Source organism: Cupressus sempervirens, chromosome 3 (assembly GCF_028749045.1).
Source record: "Cupressus sempervirens isolate cs-2001-9-10 chromosome 3, ASM2874904v1, whole genome shotgun sequence".
NCBI lineage: Eukaryota > Viridiplantae > Streptophyta > Pinopsida > Cupressales > Cupressaceae > Cupressus > Cupressus sempervirens.
The window spans coordinates 365,390,552-365,412,845 of NC_143120.1; the positions used below are offsets into that span (position 1 = coordinate 365,390,552).

The 22,294-nt window shown below is 34.8% G+C and overlaps 1 protein-coding gene across 1 annotated transcript; it reads left to right on the forward strand.

Moving 5' to 3' along the window:
• Positions 1–17,950: 17,950 nt before the first annotated feature.
• LOC149566503 (heat shock 70 kDa protein 4-like) lies at positions 17,951–18,484 on the forward strand. Its single transcript, XM_089816492.1, has one exon. The coding sequence runs from the start codon at positions 17,951–17,953 to the stop codon at positions 18,482–18,484; it is 534 nt and encodes a 177-aa protein (XP_089672618.1).
• Positions 18,485–22,294: the final 3,810 nt, after the last annotated feature.

Genomic DNA, 22,294 nt, shown 5'->3' on the forward strand with positions numbered 1-22,294 from the left:
AAAAATCTAAGCTTGTTTTAACTCTTTGAGAAATAATCCTTTATTAATGAATTCCCACACAACATGGATTAGGTGATTCTTTACAAGGTCCCAAAATTCCTTAAAATAGGCTAGGGGGAAACCATCCAAACCTAGAGTCTTGAAATCCCCCATGGAAAATACTGCCTCCTTCACCTCCTCCATCTCAACCTTTCTCAACAAATTTGCATTCATCACATTGTTCATCACTAGGATGATACACCTCAATAGTTCATCTCTCCTATTGTGGCCTCGGGGAGCCAAGTTCTAGTTGTAGCTATTCTAAAAGTACACAAAAGACTAGTTACTCATGTCCTTTTCCTTTGTGAACTCCTCATTCAAGTCATTCACAAGTTTGGTAATAGTGTTCCTCTTTCTATGTTTTGAGGTTGACTGATAGAAGAAATCAATATTACAGTCACCCTTTGCTGATAACTTGATACTATATCATTGTTTCCAATAAAATTCCTCATTCTTGGATATGTTGCTCGATTTCTTTCTCAACTCCCTCTCCTCATCTATAGTCTCTCCTGTTGGAAATGACTGAAAAGCTCATGAATGAAGAGTAATGGAACTGGTAAAGAATGTTTTCAATCATTGCTTTGTTATTAATGCCAAACTTGCTACTTGCAAGAATGACAATTGCTTTAGTGATCCAAATACTATAAGTTGATTGATTGACAAGGAGGTGGTAATCAATAAGATGTAACTAGAGTACCTAGAGAAAGGTTGAAGTTATGATGTTTTAATGAAGTATAAGGATTAGCTAAGCCATTGATGAAGTAGTGTATTGATGACATACTCTAAGACATAGAGGATGGACACAACAAGACATATCAAAGATGCAAGGATTAACCACATCCTAGTTAGTGCCGAACAAATTCTTAGTTGAAGCCAAGCAAAGTTCAACTTAGTGTGTGCCGACTGATCTTCAAGTGCCGAGCAGTCTTTAGGTGCCGAGTGAAGATCAGGTGCTGAGTAGCAGAAAAGAAATAGGCGCCGAGTAAGTTTTCAGGTGCTGAGCAAGAAACAAGTGCCGAGTAAAGATACAGGTGCCGAGAAAAGATACAAGTGCTGAGTAAAGATACAAGTGTTGAGCAAGATACAAGTGTCGAGTAACACAGAAGAAACCGAGCATCAGTAAATCAATAATGCCAAGTTGCTACATTATTTTGAAAATTGAAGATGCGGCAGATCTGAGCTAACATGGTTGTTATCTAGAATTTGGTGAATCAAATAGAAGATAAGAATGATGAGCTGGTGACACAGAATACTATGTAAAATGTTTTTGACAAAAATAACTATATTCTAGATGAAGTTTCTAGATAAGAGAAAGATATGGGATAGATACATTGTATCTTACCTAATCTATTGAAACCCTAAAGTTGGAGAGGGAGAATTGAATGGGAAAGGTCTTCTAGATTTCTATTTAAGGAGTCATAAGGTCACGAAGAAAAAAGAGAGGGTCAAGAATGAAAGCATGAAGTGCTAAAGGAGGTGCTAAGGTGGAAGAGAGCATAGATGCTCTTCTTCGATAGGTGACCATAGATATGATTTCATTGGTATGATGAGTAAGAAGACTCAAGGTGACGAAGCTTGAGATAACAAGCTTACACAGCTGAAGTGATTAAAGTCAAGAAAAGGATTGAACTGAAGTGTGATCTGTAATCTGCAAGATATGTTGTAAGTTGTATTAGGTCAAAAGCAATTATTGTTACTCTCTAGCAATTGTAATAGTTAGAATAAATTCTATGGACTTAGGTTAGTTTAATAGCCATGTTGTAAATCCTTTAATAGGGTGACATTCCAAGTGAATGTTCCAAATTCCTTTAACCAGGCCCATTCCTAACAGGATGATGAAATCCTCTAACAAGGTCACATTTAAAAATATGTTATAGCCTTTAACAGGGCAGACCATCAAAAGTGGTTGAAATCAATTGCGTAGTTATTTTGTGGGTATCATCCCCACTCCAGTTTTACCTTCTTATTCCTAAAGGGTTTTTGGGTTATCAAATTCTTAGTGTTATGGTGTGATGCATGTTTACTTTTCATAGTTGTTTAATGATCAACGCATGCATGATGATTTCAGTTATGCACCATTAAGGATTTGTAGAAAAAATATTATTAGGGCATTTGGACCTCGGATAACTGATTCACACCCCCCCCCCCTCTCAGTTATTCTAAAGAATTATAACACTCAATGTATCCCTTAGAAAGTGATCATTGATAGTCTCAAGATGGATTCATTTTCCAATTCGTTAGTTCTTTTATGATGATCTCTAGCTTCATGACAATCCTACACATAGAAGTCCCCTCCACTCTAGAGGTCCACCAAAGATTAATACATTCCCTAAAGTTTGGGTGAGAGTGCCACATACTCTCATATCTAAATAGCTTCATAGCTAGAGTGTTATAATTTTGCTAGTTGAAAACAATCATTTACTTATTTAAGAAAGATCTGGGAAAATCCCTGAGTGAGGTGGTTGAGAGAATATTTGAATTAGCCAATATCAACACTCTATCTAGTCTCACTTGGATAAGATTACTACATGACCTATTAATTGGACCAAGCAAAGGGGTACCTATAAATCAACATCCACTCAATAATTTTGTCTAATGAAATTGTTAAGATCATGCATATTATCTGTTGGTTTTTGAAAACGTTACCCATTTCCAATTACCCTGACGAGAACAAGACATATCTAGGGGCAGCTAAATCACATTTTCAACATGCCCATTCCATACACTAGGCCAACTATAAGGAATGGCCCTTCTTCTTCTTCAGGCTCTGCAAAACCTAGGTGGGTGAACCTATAGATTACTTATATAGTACCAGTTATCAAAGCATACACTGAATCTAATACAAAGCAGATAGAAACCCTTATTTCTCCTAATAACTTATGAAATAACATATATCTGCAGTAGCTAGATGCAAAACAATGAAATTCATAAGCTGAGTGAGGGCATTCTGTTTATAGCTCTTCAACATGAAAGGGAAATTCATTTGATTAAAGATGTTGATTCAAAATAACCTCAAAAATGCAACAGTATAACCAGTGATCCTATAACTGATCGGTGCCTAATCCATTGGGCAATTCCATGAATTCAAAACATACATCTGTGACATCAGGATGTATCTCATATACCCAGACATCAGATCTATCTAACCATCTTGTGATTTAGACATCAATGTTCATTCAGGTCTCATTCTCACAAAATATCCTTCTCAAACAACCAGTAACCTTGTTTAAACATATTGAGCATTTACTTGGCCCTTTGGTCCAATAGCAAAATACATCAAACATACAACCTGAAAGGGATGCAAATGGGTCTCAAATCTTTGTTCCAAAACCACATAAGACTTACAGATTGCTGAGACAAGAGACTAGAACCAGAACAAAACTAGTGAAATTGTTGCTCATATGTATTCATTTCCTTGAAACTATACATTCAGATGCATAAAATTAAAACATGAAACAACCTAATATCTCAGAACTATCTATATTATCTCCACAATGCTGTTGACATGAGAGTTCTGCTGAAGAAAAATGGTGTCACAGTCATGGAAACATGTCAAAATACTGGAACCAATGGTCTCATAGTGTAAAAACTGGAATCCCTAATGGTATCACAGCAATGAACTTTTTCTTCCCAGAAATTGGAACCCCTACAATGACAGAAAGAAATAAAGATATAGAAGAGAAAGAATTTCCAGATCTGATCTTTACTTGACAAGTGTCCACTTGAAATTCAATCTTCTAGCAACTGAAAATTTTTTCCTTCCTTCTCCATCTTGATCTGATTTGATTTCATCATTGCCTTGTAACTGATTTGCAAAATATCTCCTCCTAAATGATGAAATCCCTTATTTGCTAAATATCTGATTTGCATCAAAATGCTAATAAAACTTCATCTAACTGACTCAGAAATGCCCCCAGCTGAATTCTCCTTGTCTTTTATGCATATTCAAGCTATTAACTTGCCAAAAAACACAAATGAACTTCCTAGTCTTAAAACGGTTGCAATTCAAGTACCTGATAGAAAACCTTGTGTACCTCAAATAGACTAATACCTGTGAAAAAATTGACTCTAGAATCAGAAAGTTCATCTTCTCCCGATTCTGGCAATATATAACATCGCCTATCTGGCCTCTTGGAAACCTCCTGAAAATCATTTTGAAAATGACTCCTCCGCTAGAAAGTTCACGCTTGCACTCAAGACATTTTCAAAAATTTAAAAGTTTCTAAAGTTCAAACTTTGGAAAAGAGCCTCATTTAAATTTTTTTTAAAAATCCACGTCAACTATTTTCTTATTAAAATAATAATAAAGTATTATTATTTTTTATTCTTTAATATTGCCCCTTCTTCAATCCGGGTCAACCTTCAGTTGACCAGCCCTTTTGCCACATGCCAGCCTTTGATTGGCCAACCTATGCCATGTTAGCACCATAGGGACCTAGTGCCACGTGTCACCAAGGCGCATCCCCGCATTACTTAAATCCCTACAACTCCATATTGCGGGGATGCGCGGACTGTCGGATCTCACCACATGGCAAAATCTTGTGCCTCTGCTTGAGCTACTTGTTCTCGCCACATCATCACTAGCGGGACCCACGGTGCATCGTGGCACACAGGCGCATCCCCGCATTATTTATCTCCCGAGCATCTTGGAAATTCGAGCAAGTGTGCACCACTAGATTTAACACGTGTCGTCATCTCCTTTACCACCTCCGAATTCGCCAAGTCATCATTCCTGTGCATTTGATCCGAATTTCACATATTTTTCCCCTAATTGACGTCATCGATGGCTTCACTTGCGTGTTGCCTTTTCAAAACCATTGTCTTTTAAGACAACATACATATTATGCGCAAGTGTATTTAAAGAACTTTGAAACTCCCCCATTGGCGAATGTGGGATATATAGATTTTGCTCTATTTTTCCTTGTCTTGCGCTGACATGATCTCCAAAACTGGCATGGGCATCTCTGCACAGACTTTTCCATTTTCAAAACTGGCTCCTCTCTAATTTGCATTTTTTTTTTTTTTTTAACTAGTGGCTCTTTCTTGTTCAAAAGGCGTGAGTTGTCTTCTGTATGCATGGAGTTTTTCTTTTTATACTGGCGGCTTTATTTGTGCTTAGCTGCTGGACTTTTTAATGGTGTTGACTGCCCTTTCATGGGTGCCCTTCCTTGCACATTTTTTGCCTGGTACAAGCTCTCCACAATTTATGTGGGTTTCCATTGAAAAGGCGCCTCTGTTCACTGGTGATTCTTGTTCCCTTGCATGGCTCTTTTCCAACTGGTGTGGCGTCTTTTTCTTGGTGCCTTGCCTGCTGGGAGCTTCATTTTCTTATATGTTATGGCTATGGTTTTGAGCTTTCTATTAAAGCAATTTTGTTTTTCTCTAAGTCTACTACCACCTTCAGTGTGGGATGCTTAGAAGCTATCTCCTGCCTTTTCTTCTTGACTGTCGACTGCTTCATTTTCATTGAGAGAAAACTATGATCCCTGTGCAATCAATATCACTATTTACAGTAATACATGAACAACCATCATAGTAAAAAATGGTCTCCATTCACAACCTTGCTGATTACTGTATAAATATATACACCTCCAGATTTATGAGTTGCAGTTTGAATCAGCTCCAGAGATGTATTCAACTTTCTCTATTGGTATTGATTCTCGCTTCCACTTATAAATACTTCAATGCAATTCAAATGCAAGACCAATATGAGGGGAGTCTGGCATGAAAAATTCTTCACAATTTTCAGCAGCAATGTTTGCATCCAAAAGGAATTAGAAGTATTATTATTTTTTGTCTTAGGCAAAAGACTTGGCAATTATACCGAACATCATTCCTAATATATCTTTTAATATAGATATAATGTCACTTAAAAAAAGTTTTATTATATTGTCATGTGACCATTATATATCTCTTTTATTTTATCACTTGCGGGTATTATGCATAATGTATCTTGATTGATAAAACTAATCTTGAGGTGAAAAACTCAATAAGTTTACTATTTGGAAAATTAGAAATCTTGGATCCAGTGATATAACTCGGCCCTAATTTGTAAACTCTCCTGTGGATTTTCAACCTTCAATGCATTTTATGAACACGATCACCCATTTTCAGCATAAGCTCTCTTGTACTCAATATCACTACCAATTCTCGCCTTTTTAATCAATTTTGACAATTTGTAAATTTGTGCCTGGAGGCCAACTAGCTGGGCTTAAAAACTTACTCAATCAAGTAACCAAACCATGAAAATCGGTACAAGTGTTCAATCCTACACACTCTACCACAATACAAATTTTTAGCCCATGATGAATTCCCAGTCAAGAGATTTTAATTGCCGAACATCCATACTTCAATTACCCTGCAGGAAAACAATGTTAAAAAACATAAACTGGGCTCAGGTTCGGCATTATAAACTGGGTTATTGATCACTTGGGGTTCTGAAAACTAGGATATAAGTTCTTTGCCATGAAGAGAATATAATTCCATGTTTTGGGCTGATGACGAATCATAGGGCACATTTGGCAAATTTTCGAAAACAAGCACTTGGAAATTTTGACTGAGAAATGTGTCAAAAAGTAATTTTTTGGCAAATGTATGGACATATCAAAATATGCAAATGGATTTTAAATTACTTGAAAACTGAAACATAGGTTTTCTGTTATGGACACTAAACATCTTCAAAGTGGCTGGTCATGACACATTCCTGGGTGCGAGATATTCAAATGCAAACTGGGCCTCTGGTTGCTATTTGACACTTGGGCAGGATTGCAAATTTTGACACTAGCTCAAAATGGGACTTCACAAAATGGTTTGAAATGTCAGTTTAACTTCATAGAACACATAGACACACTAAATGAAATGTGTTAGAAACATTAAACACCTCTTAGGCCTCGGACTGACAACCAGGTACAATCTCATTTAAAAGCATTTAAGGGCTTGATTTCTCAATGGTACTAAAAATTGACCTTGCAATTTTTAGTCTCAACAGTGGCTCTGTATGGGGATGCATGTCCCTTGCGGGCATGGCAAGATTTTAGATCTCTGGGAGAAGTAGACCACACACTTGAACAGCAAAACTTTCTCGAACAACCATATTGAAAATAGGAAAACTACTCTTATCTATGTACAAGAGATGGCCCCAGGCCACTGAAAAGTTTCAGAACTTTTTACCTCTGTCATATACCTTATTTTCATTCACATTCTCCTAAGGCAAACTAAAACTCTCATTCTTCCTTGTCTTACCCAACAGACCATTATTCACAATCAGCTCAATAGGCAAAACAAAACTATCATCATTTTCATAGTGCGAATAAAAATCAGACATACTTTCTTCATCTTGCCCACTATGAAAAAATGGATCAGCATGACCATAACAAATGATATCAAGCTGAAACAGATCACTTCTAACTGAATCATGGATTCCTTTAACTGGAAACACAAACTCTTGGTACTCTATTTCATTCAACGAGTTACATGAATCAATTTGTAACTCACCTTGTGCCTCCGGGTGTGAAGAGTATGTAGAATATGACTTCTGCCTACTTGCAACCATGTTACTCATCAAGTCAGATTTATCATTTGCTAAAACCTCTTCACATTCTTCAAACAACTGATTAGTCACCAAAATTGAAAACTCATTCTGAAAGTACTCATCTAAACTATGTTGACCACTATCATCTTCTTCATCAAACTGAAAGTCAGAATACACCTTGAACTTATCTTCACAAGACCTATCAATGCATGAAGAAAATCTATAACCGGATGGACAACACTCACTATTTTCCACTTCATCATATGAAACATCAAAACAATGTTCGGCAAGATCAACATGAAAAGAATCTGAAACAACATTAAACTTCCCTTCATCAACATTCTCTACATGCAACAAATTGTCATGTGCAAAAACATTTGAGGTTTTGTTATATACACCTGCAAAGTCTAACAAAGATTGTTTGGATTCTACCTCTTTTTCCACATCAAACTTTGGGGAAATGATTTGACTGAATGAGAAACTATTATGAGAGAACATATGAAGATCCTTAGAGATACTTATGTGCTTTTCAAACTCACGAGCCAGCAAACCAGAGATTTCATCAGAACTCAAGAAGACTGCCTCACAAATCTTCTCATGGTTGTCATTGTCATCTGGACAACATGAAGAACTTACAACAAGAAGATCATTAGTGTAACAATATGGAAAATCAAAATTATTACAACATTCTTTCGTATCATGGAAATCACTAGATCTACTGTTGTTACAACTTTCTTCAACTTCATATGTACTGTAACAAAATTTATCTTCTCTTTTATATCCATTTTTTTCATGTTGATTTCTGTTACCTGATTCATTAACATTTGAATCCACCTCTTCACACTCAGAAGACAGATTATCTTGCTCTACGGATTCATTATATTCATTGCTACCTTGGCTTTCAGCACATTCGTTATCATTAGGAGATATTTCATGAAATCTATAATCACCACTTTCCATCTCCTCAATGAATTTTTTAGTTTGCAAAATTATTTGTAACCTTATAGATGCTGGCCAATCAACTGAATCGGGTACTAGAACATCAAGGAAAATATTTGGTAGGGAAGATTCCTCAGGTCTACAATGAAAAGGCATCTTACTGATTACTAACTTAAGCCTTAAATAACATTGTTCGACACTTAGACCTTGAGTACTGCCTACTTCAATTCTTATAAGACTGACAATCCTTTTGTAAACTAGTCTATTCAACATAGCAATGTTATTACTCACAATTTTTAAACTCTCAGAATTTGGTAAACTAATCTCAGATCTGAGATTTGACTCCATCTTACAAAAAAAATTTTACCTCTTCTTACTAGTGCTAAAAATCACTGAATAGAGGCACTGATTCTAACATTTGACTTTCATGAAAAGAAAACATGAAAGCCAAAATACCTCAAGTACTGATCGAAAACTTCGATCTACTGATCAGGCATAGGTGCAAGACTGAAAATCCTTTACACCACTGGTCAAAACGTTGTAGAGTCGCCACCTCTTTGCAAGAGGAAAAAAATAACCACTACTGTGATTGATTTTTTACATTTCAATTTCTTTATAACAACACATTTCAAACAACACTTTAAAACTTATTTTCCAAGATCTATCAACATTTTCAGATCTACCCATACATCTGAAAGTCCTTTAAAATTTTGCAATGAAATCAACTAGGAACAAACTGGTACAATGATTTGAGAGTCGCCACTCACACTTGGTGAGAAATAAAACATAATTTGTCACTTGAAAAATTTGAACCAGACTTTCAATGTAGGAGAAACTTGCAGATCATTGACATCCTGAAAAGAATTTACACTTTATAAACGAATTCTTGACTCTGAAACTTTCTCAATAGTACTGGAAAATTGGACTGATTGAAGATAGACATATGACAGTCATAGAACACAATTTTCATCCAATTTTACAACCTACTGCTGATCATGAATAAAGCTTAACTGGGGAACATGAAACTTCAACAAGGAAAAGAGAACACATCTTGCTATATATTTGCTATATCCAATCTGTTTCATGGCAGAGATTTTTATTCTTTCTATATGCAACTCCCCAGCAGAGTCGCTAGTTTGTTGGTGTTTGAAAATGTTATCCATTTCCAATTACCCTGATGAGAACAAGACATATCTAGGGGCAGCTAACTCCCATTTTCAACATGCCCATTCCATACACCAAGCCAACTATAAGGCATGACCCTTCTTCCTCTTCAGGCTCTACAAAACCTAGGCGGGTGAACCTATAGATTCCTTATATGGTACCAGTTATCAAAGCATACACTGAATCTAATATAAAGCAGATAGAAACCCTTATTTCTCCTAATAACTTATGAAATAACATATATCTGCAGTAGCTAGATGCAAAACAATGAAATTCATAAGCTGAGTGAGGGCATTCTGTTTATAGCTCTTCAGCATGAAAGGGAAATTCATTTGATTAAAGATGTTGATTCAACAAAATCTCAAAAATGCAACAGTATAACTAGTGATCCTATAACTGATCAGTGCCTAATCCATTGGGCAATTCCATGAATTCAAAACATACATCTGTGATATTAGGACGTATCTCATATACCTAGACATCAGATCTATCCAACCATCTTGTGATTCAGACATCAGTGTTCATTCAGGTCTCATTCTCACAAAATATCCTTCTCAAACAACCAGTAAACTTGTTTAAACATATTGAGCATTTACTTGGCCCTTTGGTCCAACAGAAAAATACATCAAACATACAACCTGAAAGGGATGCAAATGGGTCTCAAATATTTGTTCCAAAACCCAATAAGACTTACAGATTGCTGAGACAGGAGAGGAGAACCAGAACAAAACTAGTGAAATTGTTGCTCATATGTATTCATTTCCTTGAAACTATACATTCAGATGCATAAAATTAAAACATGAAACAACCTAATATCTCAAAATTATCTATATTATCTCTACAATGCTGTTCACATGAGAGTTCTGCTAAAGAAAAATGGTGTCACAGTCATGAAAACATGTCAAAATACTGGAACCAATGGTCTCACAGTGTAAAAACTGGAATCCCTAATGGTATCACAACAATGAACTTTTTCTTCCCAGAAACTGGAACCCCTACAATGATAGAAAGAAAGAAAGATATAGAAGAGAAAGAATTTCTAGATCTGATCTTTACTTGACAAGTGTCCACTTGAAATTCAATCTTCTAGCAACTGAAAACTTTGTCCTTCCTTCTCCATCTTGATCTGATTTGATTTCATCATTGCCTTGTAACTGATTTGCAAAATATCCCCTCCTGAATGATGAAATCCCTTATTTGCTAAATATTTAATTTGCATCAAAATGATGATAAAACTTCATCTAACTGACTTAGAAATGCCCCCATCTGAATTCTCCTTGTCTTTTATGCATATTCATGCTATTAACTTGGCAAAAAACACAACTGAACTTCCTAGTCTGAAAATGGTTGCAATTTAGGTACCTGATAGAAAACCTCGTGTAGCTCAAAAAGACTAATACCTGTGAAAAATTGAGCCCAAAATCGAAAAGTTCATCTTCTCCCGATTCTGGGGATATATAACATTACCTATGTGGCCTCTTGGAAACCTCCTGAAAATCATTTTGAAAATGACTCCTCCGCTAGAAAGTTCACGCTTGCACTCAAGACATTTTCAAAAATTTAAAAGTTTCTAAAGTTCAAACTTTAGAAAAGAGCCTCATTTAAATTTTTTTTAAAAATACACGTCAACTATTTTCTTATAAAAATAATAATAAAATATTATTATTTTTTATTCTTTAATATTGCCCCTTCTTCAATCTGGATCAACCTTCAGTTGACCAGCCTTTTTGCCACGTGGCAAGCTTTGATTGGCTGACCTATGCCACGTCAGTGCCGCAGGGACCCAGTGCCATGTGTCGCCAAGGCCCATCCCCGCATTACTTAAATCCCTACAACTCCATATTGCGGGGATGTGCGGACCGTCAGATCTCGCCACGTGGCAAAATCCTGTGCCTCTACTTGAGCTGCTTCTTCTCACCACATCATCACTAGCGGGACCTGCGGTGCCACATGGCACACAGGCGTATCCCCACATTATTTATCTCTTGAGCATCTTGGAAATACGGGCAAGCATGCACCGCTGGATTTGACACGCGTCGTCATCTCCTTCACCACCTTTGAATTTGCCAAGTCATCATTCCTGTGGATTTGATCAAAATTTCACATTTTTTTCCCCCCGATTGACATCATCTATGGCTTCACTTGCGTGTTGCCTTTTCAAAACCATTGTCTTTTAAGACAACATACATATTATTCGCAAGTGTATTTAGAAAACTTTGAAACTCCCCCATTGGTGAATGTGGGATATATAGATTTTGCTCTGTTTTTAATTGTCTTGCGCTGACGTGATCTCCAAAACTGGCATGGGCGTCTTTGCACAAACTTTTCCATTTTCAAAAATGGCTCCTCTCTAATTTGCATTTTTATTTTTGTTTTAACTCGTGGCTCTTTCTTGTTCAAAAGGCGTGAGTTGTCTTCTGTATGCATGGAGTTTTTTTTTTTAATACTGGTGGCTTTCTTTGTGCTTAGCTGCTTGGACTTTTTAATGGTGTTGACTGCCCTTTCATGGGTGCCCTTCCTTGCATGTTTTTTGCCTGCTACAGGCTCTCCACAATTTATGTGGGTTTCCATTGAAAAGGCACCTCTGTTCACTGGTGATTCTTGTTCCCTTGCATCGCTCTTTTCCAACTGGTGTGGCGTCTTTTTCTTGGTGCCTTGCCTGTTGGGAGCTTCCTTTTCTTATATGTTATGACTACGGTTTTGAGCTTTCTATTAAAGCAATTTTGTTTTTCTCTAAGTCTACTGCCACCTTCAGTGTGGGATGCTTAGAAGCTATCTCCTGCCTTTTCTTCTTGACTGTCGACTGCTTCATTTTCATTGAGAGAAAACTATGATCCCTGTGCAATCAATATCACCATTTACAGTAATACATGAACAACCATCATAGTAAAAAATGATCTCCATTCACAACCTTGCTGATTACTATATAAATATATACACCTCCAGATTTACGAGTTGCAGTTTGAATCAGCTCCAGAGATGTATTCAACTTTCTCTATTGGTATTGATTCTCGCTTCCACTTATAAATACTTCAATGCAATTCAAATGCAAGACCAATATGAGGGGAGTCTGGCGTGAAAAAATCTTCACAATTTTCAGCAGCAATTTTTGCATCCAAAAGGAATTAGAAGTATTATTATTCTTTGTCTTAGGCAAAAGACCTGGCAATTATACCGAACATCATTCCTAATATATATTTTAATATAGATATAATGTCACTTGAAAAAAGTTTTATTACATTGTCGTGTGACCATTATATATCTCTTTTATTTTATCACTTGCGGGTATTATGCATAATGTATCTTCATTGATAAAACTAATCTTGAGGTGAAAAACTCAATACGTTTACTATTTGGAAAATTAGAAATCTTAGATCCAGTGATATAACTCGGCCCCAATTTGTAAACTCTCCTGTGGATTTTCAACCTTCAATGCATTTTATGAACGCAATCACCCATTTTCAGCAAAAGCTCTCTTGTACTCAATATCACTACCAATTCTTGCCTTTTTAATCAATTTTGACAATTTGTAAATTTGTGCCTGGAGGCCCACCAGCTGCGCTTAAAAACTGACTCAATCAAGTAACCAGACCATGACAATCAGCATGAGTGTTCAATCCTACACACTCTACCACACTGAAAATTTTGAGCCCATGATGAATTCCCATTCAAGAGATGTTAATTGCCGAACATCCATACTTCAATTACCCTGCAGGTAAACAATGTTAAAAAACATAAACTAGGCTCGAGTTCGGCATTATAAACTGAGTTATTGATCACTTGGGGTTCTGAAAACTAGGATATAAGTTCTTTGCCATGAAGAGAATATAATTCCATGTTTTGGGCTGATGACGAATCATAGGGCACATTTGGCAAATTTTCGAAAACAAGCCCTTGGAAATGTTGACTGAGAAATGTGTCAAAAAGTAATTTTTTAGCAAATGTACAGACATATCAAAATATGCAAATGGATTCAAAATGACTTGAAAAATGAAACATAGGTTCTCTGTTATGGACACCAAACATCTTCAAAGTGGTGGGTCATGGCACATTCTTGGGTGCGAGATATTCAAATGCAAACTGGGCCTCTGGTCGCTATTTGATACTTGGGTAGGATTGCAAATTTTGACACTAGCTCAAAATGGAACTTCACAAAATGGTTCGAAATGTCAGTTTAATTTCATAGAACACATAGATGTACTAAATGAAAGGTGTTAGAAACATTAAACACCTCTCACGCCTCGGACTGACAACCAGGTACAATCTCATTTAAAAGCATTTAAGGGCTTGATTTCTCAATGGTACTAAAAATTGACCTTGCAATTTTTAGTCTCAACATTATCAAAGTAATCTTCAAGGCCTCCCAATTTCTCCATAGGATATAAAGAATTTTGGAAATCCATAGCACACATGATCTAGTTATTCTTCCCACACATAACATGTGATGCGTCTTCCCAAAATTGAAGTCTCCCACCTTGAGACTTAGAAGCATAGAAATTAATAAGAGAATGAAAAATGCCTTTTTCAATAAATTCACAAACTAGGAAATGGGGGTTAGAACTGATCTTCTTATTTGAGATCTTATTTGGGTCCCAAATAGTAGTGATACCACTAGAAGCATGAATATGAAAAACAAGCACTGAACCAGATATAGGGTAAGGTCTGAACAAAAATATGCATTGATATTTTAACTTCCTAAATGAGAATAATGTCCACTCTACTATCCCAAATGTTATTCTTAATAGCATATACTCTTTCCTAGGGATATTGAGCCCTCTAATGTTCTAGGAAATAAACTTTATCTTTGACATCTCCTTGTATCCTCCAAGATAAGCTAGGTACCTTGAGCTATGTCTCTTGCTTTTTATCTGAAACATGTGGTTTTCTCCAAAGGTCTTCCTACCTTAGCCTCCAAACCCACATCTACTCTAGTAGTTCCTCTTTCTTTTCTTTTAACTGTATCCCATTCACTATTAAGGTCAAACAACGACTATTCAAAGACCAATAAATGTTCTAAGTAATGCTAGATGGGGTAAAGAGGTTCTTGATAAAGTGGAATAATAACCATAAGAGATCCACCTTGGTCACCCCCAAGACCCTTGTCTCTCTCTCACAAGGGGATGAGCTCTTCAACTGCTCTAAAATCATAAAAACCCTAGGGCTACCCATATCTCACTTAGGTTAAGAGTGTGGAAGGACCTCATCCTCTCTCATAATCATATAGAAAGGAGCCTTCTCCCCATCGAATATCCATTATTGGGAATTATTCACTATCTCCTCATTCCCCCTAGAAGGTCGTGTGGAGGCACATGACCCATCCATAGGGACCTCACCCTCTTCATGCACTTTCACCCCAACTCCCTTTGTGGAGGGGACTTCAATCATTATGGTCTTATTTTCCAAAAGAATTATCTCTTTTAGACTGATATCTAACCCCTTACTTCCCTCTTTCATGTCATTGGTATCAAGGGGCTCTTGGAACTTTTCACTTAGGTATAAGGGAACCCAAGAATCACTTTCTCCTTCCCTTTCTAGTTTTTTTTGGGGGAATCAGTGACAATGTACCCAAATGTAGCACACTCCTAACAAAATAACTCTACATTATCATAAGAGATAGGTTAGAACCACTTCCTTCTCTTGACAGTGAGGGAGACCCTCATAGGTAGGGGTTGGTTTATAGAAACATTAACACATAATATTGCATAACCAATTTGGTCTTGGCAGTCATGGTGTTATTAGTTCTAATAAAGTGACCAAAAGAATCACCCATTCATTTGAAAATTTTAACATCCCAATATTTTAGGGGAAGCCCATATAAGAAAACCCAAACAATTGCCATACACAACAGATCTGTAACTAGGTTGAAACTGGGCTTCTATTTAGCAATGGTTAGAAGATGTTTATAATAGCACCAAGTCCCCACAATAACAATTTTTTTAGCCTCCATAGAGGAAAATTTGAATAGGAATAAATTCCTCGGCACTACTGATACATTGACCAATCCCTTATGTTTCCATCTTGCTACACTCCATTTCCTAACCATGACAAAAGATGGATGAAAAGCATCAAAATGACCTACCAAAACCTCGGTATACCTAGGGTTATTAAATCAATGATAGAATTTGGTAGACTAATGTATCGGCCATCCACACCCATGGTAACCATAGGTGACACATCCACCATTTTTTCATTCCTCTTCCCCATCATCACATTTTTTGAACCAACCTTAGGGACCGTGTCCATATTAGGACTATTTCCTCAAAGGGTTGATCAACCCTAGTTTCCCAAGAAGGACATATCTTCTAGAAACTGATTAGGACACTTAGGAAGAAACTAGAGCTTGTAGATTCCCTCACTAGGACCAAGACCGAGTCAAGCAATCTTGCAAAAGAGCCAAGGTTTGTGGGGGAGGGGTCCTCCGAAGAATCATTAATCATTAGTAGGAGTAGCAAGAAGTTATAGAGCAAGCCCAAGCAGAAATAATCAAATTTGTATTATAATAGATTGTTGGTATACTGCAAAAAAAAAAAAAATTTGAACAACACGTGTTGCAAACACATTAGCAAAAATTGGCATGCACATTATTAGGGTCTACAAAAGTACATTGACCAAATGTATGCTACGTAGAAACTACTATTAGCAAAGCTTTATTATAAAAATAGAGGTTGGCAAGGGGACATTTGAAGACAGTGAAAGCAAGAAATTTCCTTTATTGTGGAAGCTAATGGATTTATAGAGGATTGGCAATCTTCCTTCTAATAAATTAGTAAGTGCACATTCTATCGAGAATCTAATTAAGATTTTTAAGAAAAGTATCATTGGACCTGATAAACTATAGTGTGATTCCAAATATTAGCGAAAAAAGGTGAAGGCAATTGACTTTAAAAAAAACTTTTCTTTTTAATATTTGAATAAAAAAATTACTTGTTATTAATATTTATTTGTATTTTAATTTTAGCTAAAACATACAAAAATTTTCACAAGCAAAAATAAAATACTACATTTTTATTGCTATTTTTCTTGTGAAACTATTAATATATATTTAAGAAAATGTCATTTTTATTTAGTTATTATCTATTTCATAATTTCATTGTGTTCTCTCTCCTTCTACAAGTTAGATTTTAAAGAGGTAACTTTTCTTTCAAAGCATTCTTTATCTTCTTTAGGCCAATCACAATTTTCTTTAAAAACTTTGTCATTATTGTAAATAAAAATAAATGTCAAAAGTTATTGTACTATCATATTTTAGTTTAAGAAAACTTATAAAATAATAAGAAACAACACATACCTAAAAACAAAATACAAAAATAATAAAATACAGATAAGTCTTACCAACTAAACAAACATTACATCAACAAAACTACATCTATTCTCACTATAATAATAATCTATTATATAAAATAATTTAATATTATATCTAAATATTTAACAACAAATGTATACTTTAAATAAAATCACTTAAATATACTCAAATAAAATGATAACCAAACCCTAAAAATCATCCCTTAAAATCGCAAAATGTACTTATCACAGAAATCATGGGATCACTTATTCTCTTGGTTTCTCCAACTGAATTTATAAAAATACTCGAACTTAAGTGAGAACGCTATAGGCATTCTGTAACCATCCATCATAATAATTACCTTGAAGTCGAGGAAGGTGTTGCCAAAAACCTTCCTTTAGATTGAATGCAATGAAATCTGCACTTTCACCTTTCGTTAGAGTGCAGAAGCAGATATAATCTCCTACAAAGTTACACTGCTTCACCGATTTATCATTAACCTCCGAAAATCCTATATACGGAAAAATCAAGCCAACTGTGAAGGTACTTTTGATATTTTTATAAATTCTTTCCATTCCCAATGAAGCTTATTTGCCTCATCTTGACACAACTGCCATATAGCAATATACCTTCAATCAGAAATTCAATATGGTTACCTTAGTGTAGACTTTATATGTTGCCAACTATATTAAGAGAAAAGTTGACCAACCAAAATCTTGAATCAAATGTGATCAAATACTAAACATGTAATTAAGCTAGCCTAACCTATATTAAGAAATATCCATACGGCACTTTTTCTGAATTCTCGCTGTCTCTCTTTTTAATGAGTCTCTTCCACTTGCCTTTTCATGTTTCGCGTAGACTAATATATAGAAAGAAATGAGTGGAATATGTTGTACGAAGTAGTAATCTATCATAGTAATAAAATCAACAACAAAATAGACAGAGATTAAGTACAAGTAATCTGACGTACGTTCACATAATTATATAAAATGATGGTGGATGTTCATGTGACTCCGTTGAGTCTGGGAATCGCAGTTGTGGGAGGCGAAATGTTGGTAGTTGTCCCACGGAACACAAGGCTTCCTGCCCTCAAAGATACTTCGAAGTGGAGGTGGATGGGACTCAATGTTTCTGCCTACGACTTGCGAGGCGGAGCACGCGAGGAGATTACCATTACCAATGAATTTGCAGGGAGACTGAGCGAACAAGAGATTGATATTCATAGAATGATAGCGGACGCAGAGAAATTTCGCAGGGAGGATGAAGAAAGGAAGGAAAAGAACGTTGCCAAATATGAGCTCGGATGTTGCGTGGTGAACATGAGAAATAGGGGAAGGAAGCAAGTGAGTGAAGGCACTCTGGACGCTTCTGAGGCGAAGAAACTTCTCTCATCCATCGCTCAAGTCGAGGAATGGTTACTTAATCATCATCATGACAATTATGACAATGTGACGGTGGCTGATTTGAGAGACAAATTGGAAGAACTCGAATTGAACTGTTCGCACTTCTTCAATCGAAGAGGATGAGGTTTACTCATGAAGCGGAGGAATCTAATAATTAAGATAATAATTCAAGGAATAACACGTCGAAACAATAATAATAATGTAAACAATGACATTAATTTGTTGGCGCTTTGAAGTTACATGAGGATCTTCCCATCAGCACGTTTTCTCTTATTATTAGTCCCGCCTATAAATCGGCGGAGACTATAGTTTTCGATCTATTATTTATCATTAATCCTTATTTCGGTAGTCGTGCAGTTCATAAAAGATTATCTTTATACTATAGTCCAACTAAAAACTCTCATTAAACAAAATTTCTCAATTTAATTTTCTACTATATTATTGGATGTGTCTATTTTATCAGGAAGTCTTTTTATTTTCTAGTGAAGCAAATTTAGGTGAAAATACGGTTTCATGAAATGGTGGCATCTGGCAAAATCATAGAAGAACATGTCATCTTAGAGGTTTTGTGTGTTATTATGCTATATTAGCGACATGTCATTGCACTATCTTAAATTTAATCCACCTCATCCCCACAATTATCTGTGTAACTTTCATTCTTGGTGTAACAGTGAAATCGGATGTGGGTCTGAAGACTACGAGCTGGACCTTAAATTAGGTCACACCTTTCATTCATATCTGGAGATAATCTTCTTTCCTTACTTGACGATTCAAGTTTAAGTTTCTGAATGTTGAAAGAAATTATTGAAGGTACTTATAAATGATTGATATCTATTTGTCTTAAGCTATATGAGTATTTTCTCTTCAGAATTCTATAGGACTGCTATTTAGTTGAACATTGCTACTGCAAATTTTGTAGATTATATGACCTTTTCCATTAGATCTACTTTGGAACCTGCAAGAGTTCCATATGAGAGACAAGTTCCATATGAGAGACAAGCATCCTTGAGACTTTGAATCAAAACTTTATTTCAAAATATTAAAAATGCGAGGTTCTATTGAAATTCTATGAAACTAGGTTTCTATCCTCGCCAAATGTATAGAAATTTCATTGTAAGTAAATCTTCTTGGTTTGCAAGAGCCAAGGTTGAAGCTATAAATATGACCCACTACCCCATTTTTCCCATATTAGAGCTTTTGATTAAGAAGATGAAAGAAAACTCAGTAAACACAATTTTTATAAAGAACATATCCCATGATAAAGCTTCTTGTGCACAATTAGTATCAAATGATGAACTATGCTCTTTTTTAAAAATTGGTCTAGGACGATGGATATATATAATAAATAATGATGTTTCTTTCACTCATGTAGAAGTCTTATGTAGAATTCTAGCTTTTTGAAATGTGAATATGGTGTGTTTGAATAGTCCATCAAATTGCAAAGATAAACTCTATTGCCTTTTACTTTCAAGTTTTTATCATAATTGAAAATATTAACACTAACCTCTAAACAAAATTTAGTACTAAATATTTTAGAAAAAATCTGATTGGCTCTAACAAATAATTGAAAAAAATCTGATTGGCTCTAACACATAATTAATTTGATGCAATTATTGGGTTTCTATTAATATATATAGTATTGTGTACTTGAATTTATTTCTAGTTATAATAGTTTCTTTCTCTATCTACCTTTCTGAGGATACTTGAGGGATATCCCTAGTAGAAATCTGATGTACTTTTATCAAGAAGGAAATCTTGGATATATTTATAAATTATTCATTTTGTCTAGAATTGTAAAAGCATTAATGCTTATCAAAAAATCTAGTTCTAGTTCTTATCAAACATAGAGAAATTTATCAAATGTAGAGGAAAGTATGTAAAATGTTCAATATTCATAGAAACGAAATTAAATAGTTTTCTTCAATCAGAAGTATACAAATTTCTTAATTTTAACTTCTCAATGTTATAAGAGCATGTAAACGCCTCATTTTTTGTTCAAGGATAAAATTTCAAATATTCCTCTTCATTCAGGGTCTTATATCTACCTGTTTCAATTTTCAAATACAGTATTTCCCATGCTCCCGCTACAACTCAATCCAATTCTATGATATTTTCATATTAGAGTTCAACTACGAGTCATTCCATCAGAGTTGGTGACAACAAAGAGTATGATTTAAAAATGCAACTTCTATGGTCGTAGGATCAAAATCCTTAGAGGTTGTGTCAGGCTAAAGGCTCATAGAAGGGAAAAAATATTGATCGTCATTATTTTCCTATTGCTTGGTGTTCTAGCTATTTTCAAATTTGGTAACTTATGATAAAATGCCATGTTCTACTTTGATTATGATTTATGTACCATTGAGCTGCTAGTTTGATGCTAATTTTATGTTCTCTCTACAATTGTGAATTATGTTTCTAGAATTTCACATACTTGGAGATCTTGTATCCTTAAAAAGGTGAATTAAAAAGATGAACTAATGCATTCAGTTTCTATGTTTAGAAAAGAAAATTAATCAATTTCATCCTAATGTTGTGAGTGGGTAATTTTATTTGAGGGTATTTACATCTTAAATTAAGGCATGCATGACTTGTCATTGTTTCTTGCTACTATCATTTAATTTTTCTTTACTCTATTATTTATCACCATTTTTTATTGTCACTTTGCAGGTCATACTTCACAATGTCTTGCATATATCTCAGTTTTCTTATTTTTATTTGTTATGCAATCTAAAATTTCAAATATATAGATTTTATTATAGATTAAGTTCTTAAAAATCAAATACAATTTTAAAAATTATAAATAATTCAAAAAAATATTTTATAGATTGATTTAAAAATAAAATTTGATATGACTTCTATTCTATAAAATGATTTACAAATAAAACACTTATAAACAATTGAAATATATTTATGATAAAATTGTGTATATAAACATAAAAACCATGGAATAATGTAAACTACTAGTTATCGCATTGGAAATTCTACCCAACCTAGAGATTGTATTGTTTTACTTCTATTCCATTTTCTATTAGTGTTATAAATAATAATATTATTTTATTGTCATGGTATAACGATTAGTGTTTATATTTGATTGCCCCCAAATAAATTTAGCCCTGTATAACCAATAACTGTACACTAGTAATTATTCCTATAGTGATTTTATATTATATATTTACAGTCTACTTTGGAAGAATGTGTAACACTTCTATATTGTAGATTTCTATGATAGGAAATTACTCTAAATTGAAGATGAAATACATAGAATGTTGCAAATTTTCTAGATTTAATTGATAGAGCCAAATCAGAACCAATATATTAGAATAGCATGAAATATGCAGCACCATTGGAATATACTATTAATATTAAGAGATTTTAATTTAATATTATAGCACTTATTTTACTTTCAATTATGTATTTCTCAGTTTGTATTATGTCCCTCTTTAGCTTGATTCTTTCTTATAAGATTTGAGATTTTCTTTAGATGTTTAACATTGTGAAATGATTAATTTAACATTTTAAAAAAAATTAAAGAGATTGTGAAGAAGTACAGAGAATGAAAAATAATTAATTCACTAAAATTTGACCATTTTTTTTTGTGCAATGAGATGGTTTGGATCTCCATTACAAGCTATGTGGAGACTACACAACTACTTCTACTACCCAACATCACCATTAGTTATTAGGTCATCTCCTTAAAGGAGCCTATTAATCAATGTGTGAGGATTCTCTACTGGAAGCATCACGTTTCTTTGGTCATAGGCCAAAGCTGCTAAATTGTTAATCATCTCTGACGTGATGTGACTAGATGTTTCTACACATGTGTTGGTGAATGCTAGCTTTCATGGCTTCATTAACATTGTAGTAATATTACTCAAGGTATAAACAATAATTTCAATTTGAATCCAAGATTATAAAAATCAACATGAAAAATAA

What these genes read in the sequence shown, in the direction of transcription:
- LOC149566503 (XM_089816492.1), top strand. Translation starts at nt 17,951, where the DNA reads ATGGTGGATGTTCATGTGACTCCGTTGAGTCTGGGAATCGCAGTTGTG.